Source organism: Protomyctophum bolini, assembly GCF_963924005.1.
Source record: "Protomyctophum bolini genome assembly, chromosome: 6".
In the NCBI taxonomy this organism is placed as follows: domain Eukaryota; kingdom Metazoa; phylum Chordata; class Actinopteri; order Myctophiformes; family Myctophidae; genus Protomyctophum; species Protomyctophum bolini.
The window spans coordinates 19,067,862-19,080,140 of NC_137867.1; the positions used below are offsets into that span (position 1 = coordinate 19,067,862).

The following is a 12,279-nucleotide window of genomic DNA, read 5'->3' on the forward strand; positions in this document are numbered from 1 at the left end:
CACTATAACATGTCTCCTCACCTCTCTACAGTATATGTAGCTGTTGGTGTTACACTATAACATGTCTCCTCACCTCTCTACAGTATATGTAGCTGTTGGTGTTACAGACTATAACATGTCTCCTCACCTGCTCTACAGTATATGTAGCTGTTGGTGTTACACTATAACATGTCTCCTCACCTCTCTACAGTATATGTAGCTGTTGGTGTTATACACTATAACATGTCTCCTCACCTCTCTACAGCAGTGGTTCCCAAAGTGGGGTCCGGGGACCCCCAGGGGTACCTGAGGGAGTTCCAGGGGGGACCCATCTATTTTGTTCATGTTCATAAAGTGCTAAAGTGTTTAAAGCAGTGGTTCCCAAACTTTTTCATGTCAAGGACCCCCAAATTGACACTACTTAGCCTGTGGACCCCCATTTGAAAAGATATGCCAGGGACCCCCATAAGAGAAGACGTACACATTTAGACGTCTACATTTAGACGTATACATTTAGACAGTGTCCCCCCGAGTGCCTCCCCAGTGTCCCCCCGAGTGCCTCCCCAGTGTGCCCCCCGAGTGCCTTCCCAGTGTCTCCCCAGTGCCTCCTCAGTGCCTGCCCAGTGTCCCCCAGTGTCCCCCAAGTGTCTCCAATAGCAATACAAGAGCAATAATACAAATTAATCTTAATGTATTAATCTTATTAATTAATGAATCAAATTAATTAATTAATAAAAATTGCGGCCTGTGCCCAGCACCATGCCAAAGCTTTTTCTTGCAGGAAACACTGCTTGTGGTTGTAAATATATTGTTATCCGTGTTGCGAGGATGAGGGGGTACCTGGAAAAATATCTACCCCAAAAGGGGTACCTGGTCCAAAAAAGTTTGGGAACACCTGCTCTACAGTATATGTAGCTGTTGGTGTTACACTATAACATGTCTCCTCACCTCTCTACAGTATATGTAGCTGTTGGTGTTACACTATAACATGTCTCCTCACCTCTCTACAGTATATGTAGCTGTTGGTGTTACACTATAACATGTCTCCTCACCTCTCTACAGTATATGTAGCTGTTGGTGTTACACTATAACATGTCTCCTCACCTCTCTACAGTATATGTAGCTGTTGGTGTTACACTATAACATGTCTCCTCACCTCTATACAGTATATGTAGCTGTTGGTGTTACACTATAACATGTCTCCTCACCTCTCTACAGTATATGTAGCTGTTGGTGTTACACTATAACATGTCTCCTCACCTCTCTACAGTATATGTAGCTGTTGGTGTTACACTATAACATGTCTCCTCACCTCTCTACAGTATATGTAGCTGTTGGTGTTACACTATAACATGTCTCCTCACCTCTCTACAGTATATGTAGCTGTTGGTGTTACACTATAACATGTCTCCTCACCTCTCTACAGTATATGTAGCTGTTGGTGTTACACTATAACATGTCTCCTCACCTCTATACAGTATATGTAGCTGTTGGTGTTACAGACTATAACATGTCTCCTCACCTGCTCTACAGTATATGTAGCTGTTGGTGTTACACTATAACATGTCTCCTCACCTCTATACAGTATATGTAGCTGTTGGTGTTACAGACTATAACATGTCTCCTCACCTCTCTACAGTATATGTAGCTGTTGGTGTTACAGACTATAACATGTCTCCTCACCTCTCTACAGTATATGTAGCTGTTGGTGTTACAGACTATAACATGTCTCCTCACCTCTATACAGTATATGTAGCTGTTGGTGTTACACTATAACATGTCTCCTCACCTCTGTGGTATACTTTCGTTCAGGAAGACACGTTGACCAGGTCCACTTGGATTTGTAAGGAGAGACTTTATTTTGCAGGAAAAAGTCACTCCGCTCACAGCAAACAACACACGAGAGACAAACACTCTCCCGGACTTTCTGGATAAAACACGCACCGCTCTCTGTTGCCCAAAGTCGAGAGCCCGGTCCAGATCAGTCCCATTTGAACACTGCTCCTCCGTCTATATCTATTTCGGAGTCCCGCCTCCTCCGGACATGGAAACAGGCGTTTCCTGACTTTTGACCAATGAGATCTGGGATCTGTTTATTTCCGGTTTAGAGAGAGGCGGGACCAGGAAACAGATCTCCTTACTGTTCTACTATGGAGGCCTAACTTTATACAAAAGTGACTAATTGTTACACTGACAAATGTAGTTAAACAACAGAACTTAAATGCAAACTAAAACATACTATGACCATAGTTAATATCTAAGCAATGTTTAAAACGGAACTAAGAATGAACCTGAACATATTATCTTTAAGAGGTGATTAACACAGTTTTTAACCCCAAATGAGTAAGCTATAATCTTATAACAATACATAATATATTTTCAACTCCGCATCAATTGCACTCCCTATTAATAGTTATAGCGTATATAACTATATATATGATTATAACTATCTAATAGTTTAGTCTAGTTTAAAGTAGTTTTCTTAAGTTTTAGCTGTCCACTCAGTGAAAATCAGTCACCCAGAATTACCAACTGAATGCCTCTCCAGGGGAGAGAGCTTCAAACGGTAAATGACAATGGCCTGGGATTCGGGTGTGAGTTTGTAAATGACTATTCTCCTCTAAGAGGGAGAATCACAGACGGAGACATTTTTACTTACTGTTGCTTAATATTAATAACCTTGGTTCATTTATAGAAATTATACGACACCTCTCTACAGTATATGTAGCTGTTGGTGTTACACTATAACATGTCTCCTCACCTCTCTACAGTATATGTAGCTGTTGGTGTTACACTATAACATGTCTCCTCACCTCTCTACAGTATATGTAGCTGTTGGTGTTACAGACTATAACATGTCTCCTCTCCTCTCTACAGTATATGTAGCTGTTGGTGTTACACTATAACATGTCTCCTCACCTCTCTACAGTATATGTAGCTGTTGGTGTTACAGACTACAACATGTGGAAAGGAGGAGGTGATCTACCTACTGTATCTACAGTATACTATCTATCTCACGCACGCACGCACGCACGCACGCACGCGCACACACACACACACACACACACACACACACACACACACACACACACACACACACACACACACACACACACACACACACACAATACAATACAATCTGAACAATGACAACATGCATCTGCATGACACATACAAGTAAAGGACAGCCCTGTTCCACTTTTTTATCATGCAACTTTACGTAAAAAAAAACGATACTCTGTGTGTGTGTGGGAATATGATTTACCGTGATATTGTCTTTGGTGTGGCTGCAAGTGTGTGTGTGTGTGTGTGTGTGTGTGTGTGTGTGTGTGTGTGTGTGTGTGTGTGTGTGTGTGTGTGCGTGTGTGTGTCTATCTACACCCTCCAGCACCAGCCCTGCTCCTCTGGCCCATGCAGCCCCAGCAGCTGTTCTTTGCACTGGGTTACATTCCTGGGGAGAGCCCTGGGGCGGCTGGAGCAGCTGCTGCCTGGTGCCCCTCGCCTTTACACCCTCTACACTCTGCCTGTCTTCAGCCTGGTGCCCCTCGCCTTTACAATACACTCTGCCTGTCTGCAGCCTGGTGCCCATCGCCTTTACACCCTCTACACTCTGCCTGTCTTCAGCCTGGTGCCCCTCGTCTTTACACCCTCTACACTCTGCCTGTCTTCCCTTCCTGGGCCTCTCTCTCCCTCTCTCTCTCCAGACACACACACACACACACACACACACACATATGTGCACGCAAGCACGCATACACAGAATTACACAGGGACATTCCTCCATTTATTACTGCATGCACAAACATCACCCCATAACCCCCCCACTCCCCTCATCCCCCAACACACACCTACAAACATCACCCCATAACCCCCCCCCCCCCACGCCCCTCATCCCCCAACACACACCTACAAACATCACCCCATAACCCCCCCCCCCCACGCCCCTCATCCCCCAACACACACCTACAAACAAGCCTTTACGTATCGTACAGCAATGCAATAATGTACGTTACGTTCATATATGCCAAATGTGTTGCTATAACGTAACATGTTAGCTACTATACGTACTAACATGATGTATGTACTGTAGATGGTACAGTACAGTGTATGTATACCAGTGTGTGCTCTGCATGCACAGACCTTATAGAAAACTATTGGAAAGGGAACAGTAAATGTGGTGCTACTGTAGAACTGCAGAACTGAACCACATCTTGCATCCCTACTCTGGGGTTAAAATTGTAAGATATAGCAGATCTGCAAGCTCGCAATGAGTCACGCTTTGAGCTTTGGAAGCTAACATATTTAGTGTGGGGAGTATTGGGGTATGGGTTTTAAGTTGTTAAAGCACACCCACGTCACTTGCCAAAATGAACAGATCTACAAGACCACCGTGGTGCGGGCGGCATGATGCGTTGTTAGCTTGTAGATCTGTTCTTTTCGACAAGGGACACCATCATGCAACAGAGTTCATTACCGTTCACTACCGCATCGTTCTTCTCCTTTGTACATGACACTGTTTTGTATTTGTCGATGATACTGCATGTATTATTGTGTTTTTTTTATAATACAATGTTGATTAATTGAATATATATAGGACCACTTTTAGCTTTAAAGGCCACGCAAATCCACTTTTAGCTGATACTTTACTCACCGCAGTGAGTAACGACACTTGGAAAAGAGTATGCTATTTATTGATTGAATAATTTACTAAGACTAAGGCCCCATTGTGGTCCTCTGTATGACACCGGAATCGGTCAGAATCGGTATCGGCAGATATGACCCTGCAAATAATCTGATATCGGTCATAATTTCATAATCGTGCACCCCTATATTCAATCAATCAATCCTCCCCTCCTGCACATGTTGTGTCCTGTGTTGTAGGGCCCGCTTGATGTGGCCCAGTGCAGTCTGCAATGTTTGGAGGGGTGAACCTGACCTAGACAGCAAAGGGCCCATTGCTGGCACAATGTGTCCAGTGTGCTTGACCGACAGATGGCCTCTGAGTACACACACACACACACACACACACACACACACACACCCACAATATGCACGCAAAAAAATTAAATGCATAGATTCATGGAAGTGCATGCCTATACAAATATGTGTGCGCACACATGCACAGTTGCACACACATCACATGAGACTCACATGAAGGGAAGTCAGCCAAAGTCACGCACTCTTACTCTCATACATGCAAACACATGCTCCTGTTCGCAAACAGATAGACAGGTGCACGCACACACATGCACAGCTTGCACGCACACACACAGACAGTCATGTATTCATGGTCACTCTCACTGTTCACAGAGCTCCGCTGCACACATATTCATGGTCATTCACACATTTCCTTTCGCTATCACACGCGCAAGCGCGCACGCACACACACACACACACACACACACCCCCCCCCACACACACACACACACACACACACACACACACACACACACACACACACACACACACACACACACACAGTTTACAAGGCTAGGAGTTAACAATTTGAAGTGGATTTCACTCAATACTTCATTAGGTACTGTACAATCTACATAACATCACAACTGAAATGAAAGCTGAGAAGTTTAAGTGCAGAGTACCTTCTTACGTCAGGAAATTAATAATACCTCACAAATCTTTTCACATGCACAGTTGTAGTTAAAATAAAGCTATTATAACACCAGCAGTTAATTCGTGAGGTTGCAGGCTCGTGTCTTTTGGAGCGTCATGCTACTGAGTTGAACGTGACTTACATCGGTAAATCTGTAACATATTCCTGTAATCACATTTTGGTCCACTCTGGACAGCCCATTTCCAAGATGTAAACAGTCAGGGTCTATTGGGTCCGTCCGGCACTCAGGCCTGTGTATGCTAAGACTTTCACTCAGGCCTGTGTATGCTAAGACTTTCACTCAGGCCTGTGTATGCTAAGACTTTCACTCAGGCCTGTGTATGCTAAGACTTTCACTCAGGCCTGTGTATGCTAAGACTTTCAAACAAATTCATCATCCGTCCTCCCAGAGGCAGTGGTGTAAAGTAACTGTACATTTACTCAAGTACTGTACAATGTAATGAGGGTTTTTTTCTTTTTCTTTACTTCACTGGAGTATTTCCAATTTTTACCTCGACTCCACTGCATCTCAAAGGAAAATATTGTACTTTTACTCCACTACAATTATTTGACAATTTCAGTTACTTCAGTCAGTAGACCTTTATTATTGTTATTGTTACAAGCTCACAATGCGTCACTGCTTTAAAAAAGTTATACAAAAAATGCATTTTATACATTTGAAAACCGTAAGTGCATTTTGATACCAATACTTTTGTACTTTTACTCTTAAGTACATTTAGAATTCCAGACTTTTACTTGTAACAGAGTATTTCTACGTACATTGCAGTATTGATACTCTTACGTTAGCAAAACATGCCAGTACTTTTTCCACCACTGCACTCAGGCCTGTATATATGCCAAGACTTTCAAACAAGTCGGTCATCCATCTTCCCAGAGGCATGCGGTCAAAGCTAAGCTACGTAGTGGACCAGGAGGTGAACGGAATCAGAAGGAGACAAACACAGAGACGGAGTGGGAGAGGGAGAATAAATGGACACATTTATAAGAGGGGAAGTTAGTGATTAACCTTGTCTGAATTAGATTACTAACATTAGGGCCGGACCATTGGCTTCAGCCACGGTAAGTGTGACGTGCCTGCGTGTGTGTGTGTTCGCGCGCGTGCATGCGTGTGAGTGTGTGTGTGTGTGTGTGTGTGTGTGTGTGTGTGTGTGTGTGTGTGTTTGCGAGCATGCGTGTGAGAGTGTGTGTGTGTGTGTGTGTGTGTGGGCGTGCACGTGTGTGTGTATGCGTGTGTTTGTGCACTCGCACATGTGCACACGTGCGATGTGCGTGCGTGTGCTCATGCAAGACTAGTGCATGACTGCAAAATGGCCCTGTATATTTTTAGCTAACACTGAAAGTTTTTGGTTTTTGGTTTTGTCCCAGACAGTCAGAGCATACAGTCTATACTACAGAGGCCATGGAAGGACACAGCAGGCCTAATGGATTGTGGACACACATTTATCTCAAAGCTTTCTCTGTTCTGGAAGCCGCGTTAAATGGGTTGCATCTAAAAAATCTAATAACAGACAACACACACACACACACACACACACACACACACACACACACACACACACACACACACACACACACACACACACACACACACACACACACACACACACACGAGAAAACCACTTGATTTTGCAGAATATGTGGACAATCTGGGTCATTGGAACACACAGTCTAAAAGTCTGTTGTTCCATTACAGCATATATAAGTTCCAGATTCAGTGTGATGTGGTATTAATAATACTATGCAGTAACACCTACCACTGTAATGGCCATCCGACACCTGAATGGCATTCTATACCTCCATCTCGCAACAAAACAGCTCATATAATTAACAAGCGGCCATAAACAGAGGAAATATGTATTGAATTAATCTTTTCAAGACGCGGCATGTGTTTATGACAGAGCTTAATACGTACACTTTACTGGCTGCACCGCAGCTGTGTTTTCACATTCACTCTCAGCGTCGTACAGTAAAGAACATTTAAGCCGCCGACACACACAGCTGCAAAATACGTGCAAAACACGCACGCGCACGCGCACGCACGCACGCACACACACACACACACACACACACACACACACACACACACACACACACACACACACACACACACACACACACACACACACACACACACACACACACACACACACATGATTAAAGTCTAAGCCTATAATAGTGTGCCATTAAGGAACTCTGTGCTGCGCTTAAACATGAAGAGAATACTTGGGGGATTTAGTCAGTAATAGTGGCTGTAAATAAGAGGGCTTGCTATTAAAGCTGAATTTACTACCCTTTGCCGAGCCCTCTGGCTTGGGATGGGAAGGGAGGGCGAAACATTTTAAACAATGTGTATTATTGGAAGACGTAACATTGGCGAGGACCTGTGTGTGTGTGTGTGTGTGTGTGTGTGTGTGTGTGTGTGTGTGTGTGTGTGTGTGTGTGTGTGTGTGTGTGTGTGTGCGGTCCAACCTCAGCGTCCTGCTTCTGAAGGCAGTAGGTTCTCTCCAGTGAGCGCAGTGATGTCACGCTGAGCTCCGCCTCCTCCAGCAGGAGCTCCAATAGCAGCAGCAGCTGCTCTGACGACACCTAGGAGACAACCAGACCAATACCAGTTTAATTGTGTCTCCTGACGCGGAACAATAGAAAAGTCGTGCGGCGGCGGGGGGGGGGGGGAAATAACAATCTGTAAAATCGATCATCTCGCATGCGGTAATAACCGCGCTGCTCTGCAAGCATTCATCACACGCCAGTGACTTCAAACTACTAGACCAGCAAAATTACACACACATATTGCATTCATTCACCCCTGCAAAAATGATGTTTACATTAATTTGACTTCATGTGAAATTTATTCGATTTTATTTCATTGTTTTCGCTGCTGGGAGCATTGGAAGAAAATAAAAAATAATCCCACATCCAAGTTCGGCGAGTTATTAATAGTGGCTTTAATATGATAGCCAACTGCGACATAATAACAACTGAGCAGGAGAGCTGATTAAATAAATATGATAAAGCCAGTGTGTGTGTTCCCAAACAGAAAACCATTAGACTAACATCATTACATGAGGCGAGGAGCGGCGGAGGGGAAGTTGGGACGAGGACAAGGAGACAGGCGGAGGGGGAAACCGGGGGAGACCAGAGGAATGAAGAGGCAGAGTGAAAAATGAAGTGCGCCTCTTCTAATAATCTCATCACGTTGCACACCAAGCACCTCAACCACAGCTCAGAGACACTGGAATTACCCCCCCAAAAAAGAGCCTCTTGTATTATATTTCTTCCCCTCTGTATAGTTTATCTATTAAAGACGAATGAATAAAGATGAATCAGAGGTTATTCCAAGGGTGTGGGAGAGTATAACTAACATCATCCCCCAAGGGGAGGGGAGGAAGGACACACGTGTTGTCAAAACCTGTGCCCAGCCTTGCCCATCTCTCCCCGGAATACCACTCTCCAGCTCACTCTCTGGTCCATCTTTGGGACACAATTAAAAGCTGTAGGTTCCACCGAGAATGATGTGTGAATGAGGAGGAAAAGTGGAGATGAGCGTGTGAGAGAGAGAGAGAGAGAGAGAGAGAGAGAGAGAGAGAAAGATCATTTGTAAAGAGGAGATTAAAGGTCTCCACACACCGGGCGCAATTTTTAAGTGGCATTTCCCCATCGGTTTTCGGAAAAACGCGTCCAGTGTGCAACCACCTTATTAAGAGTACTGTATTCGTTCCCTGTCCCCATGGCGAACATACCTCCCATTCTTAAAAATAAAACAAAAACGGCCCTCAAAAGCCACCTCTTCAGACTTGTTACCCCCGCAGCTAACCCATGATGTTTTTACGTTTTTCTTTTGGCCGATTCTGCAAATGCCTTCTAAATCAGTATAGTTCTGAAACTTGCTTGCATTGTTGTCAGGCAGAACAGAAACAGACAGTGTGTCAATGTAATCAATATTTCCCATGGTCTCACCAAAACATATTAGGGAGCTTTGTAGACATAATCTAATCTTAAAAAGAAAGAAAAAAACCCTTAGCCCTGCTATTAGTTGCTACTGAGATTGACATAATTCATTTAGCCTGTCCCACAAACCACACAAGTCAAACATCACTTCTGGGATCTTCCGCTATGCACCACTAGGGGCAGCAGCAATCTACTGCCTTCAGTGCCTTATATACCATTGACTAGAGTTCCCCCAGCTGGCTACTCAACTCTACACCAAATCTCTTCACCGGAAATAGCAGATCTAAGATACTTTTGATGAATGGTCTCCCCAGAATAGGGATGCTAGAGTTCATAGTTAAAAAGACTGACACAATGGCAAGACCTCCACAATTTGGCTCGTATGGCTATAGGAGGAGGGACAGGCGTTTCCATTTGAAGAGAAGAAGGCATCTGGCTAACAGTGTGGTGAAAGCAATACCCCTAGGGGGCTCAGGTTCTATGGGAATATGGAATCAATTTCGATACGTTTCAGATATTTCAAGCAAAAAACGGGAATATAAATGAGAATATAAATTAGCTTGGCATTATTGAAGCAATGCCACCCTGCAGTAGCAGTCGTGTAATGAGATCGGTGGAGGACCTGGCTGCGAAGAGCCAGATCCTTCCGCGAAGAACACTGTGCATTGCACAAATATTAGAGCGAGTGAAGCAAAATGCATTTCAATTCATCAGACAATCCCGTTTCCAAGGCGTCTTCGCGTGTGCTTAGTGATTAGCAGAGACATCAGGATTTAGACAGCATACTGAACTGATATGTCTTTGATGAGGATTTAAGATTCAAACTGCGTATGGTTTTTCTTTCCATAATTTCACTCAGAGTATATTTATTTTTATACTCTGTAGTATTCTCTCCCCACAGCGCTGCTGGGAAACGCCAGCACACTGCTGGAGAAGAGGAAAGGTTTCAGCATGTAGCTGTTGGTGATACAGGAATAACACTCAAACAGTAGTTGGCAGATGGTCAAGTCAAACAGCGCTACTGCGCACATGCACGCAAACACATAAGCCTATACACACACACACACACACACACACACACACACACACAGTACACACACACACACGTAAGGTCTGTATGTAGACAGTATGGAGGAGCACACACGTGTGTCGCACGCACACACACACACACACACACACACACACACACACACACACACACTAACTCACACCCTTACGGTCGGTCATCTAACCAAGTGGAAACTCGGAATTCCAATCTTTGGCTCTTTATCCTCTCCACCTCATGACCTCTCCATTCTGTGAGGGCTGCGTGTTCCCTGGATGGACCCTCCATCTCTAAGGGTCTCCGTGGGGCCCACCCATGCTTTCTCCTACCCTCAAGCCCTTTGAAAAGAGGATCAATAAAAGTTCCTCTTACACTCCAATGCACTCTTCACAGTTCACACACACACACACACACACACACACACACACGCATCCTTTGACACTAAACACAGGGTTTCCATGTCCATGTGTCCCGCCAGTATGTATTTATGTACAGTATGTTGGCACACTAATCAAATTGCTTTTTTGTCCCTGTAATGTCACCAGGAATAAGCTTCCCCAGCTTACGCTGTGATGACGCACGCGAACACGTACACATGCACACACACAAACACACAAACACACACACACAAACACACAAACACACACACAAACACACAAACACACACACACACACACACACACACACACACACACACACACACACACACACACACACACAGCAGGAGAGCAGACCGAAAAGCATGTGTGCCTACCCACAAATAACTTCTCCATGGTGATGTCAAAACAAGAGCAACAACAGCAACACACACACACACACACACACACATGTACACACACACACACACACACACACACACACACACACACACACACACACACGAACACATATAGCTGTATCGTATGTGACGGATATTCCGGGCGAATGTTCCCCCGAGAACAGACTAGGCTTCAAGTGGTTAAGTGTTGAGGATGGATTGTCTCTCTACCTTTAGAGCGAGTCATTCCTGCACACATCATTGCATTGTCTCTCTACCTTTAGAGCGAGTCATTCCTGCACACATCATTGCATTGTCTCTCTACCGTTAGAGCGAGTCATTACTGCACACATCATTGCATCATAGACACTCCACCAGCTTCCTGGAGTGTAGTGGTGGAAGAAGTACACATGTTTAACTTAAGTGAAAGTATTAATACTTAAAAATGTAGCCTACTGTAGCCTACTACTGTACTAAATATACATGGCATGGATACACCTGGGACGTATCCTCAGTAATGAATCCCAAGGCATCGGGGTTTCGGGTCTTCCAACCTCATACCCCTCACTCAGGTGACCCAGCCGTGGTGATCAAGTAAGTCCCGACTTACGTCCCAGTAGCTGCCCTCGATCAGTCCCATTAGGGAAAAACCAGGGCCACACAATCTGTTCCTCCGGAACTACTCTGCATAGTGACTGGGTATGCGGGAGGATCGCATCAATCTGGTGCGTGGAAGGAGGCTCTGTGGGTTGACTCCTGTCCGCGCCCCTCCTACGTCTCACCAGGTCCACTCCTGCTCTCACCAGGTCCAGCACCTGTGCATTCCACCAGACTCCCAGCACCAGGCACTTCATTCAGGAGTGGTGGATTCTCGAGGCTCAACGGTTCTGCAGGCTCCACCTGGCCCATGGTGGTGCC

At 44.8% G+C, this 12,279-nt stretch overlaps 1 protein-coding gene across 1 annotated transcript in view; it reads right to left on the reverse strand.

The window, feature by feature from the left end:
- aopep (aminopeptidase O (putative)) overlaps positions 1-12,279 on the reverse strand; it is a 108,092-nt gene that overhangs the window by 14,766 nt on the left and 81,047 nt on the right. Inside the window, exon 15 of the mRNA XM_080766567.1 lies at positions 8,081-8,197. Within this exon, the coding sequence (XP_080622693.1) occupies positions 8,081-8,197 (117 nt within the window). The remainder of the gene's footprint in view (positions 1-8,080; positions 8,198-12,279) is intronic.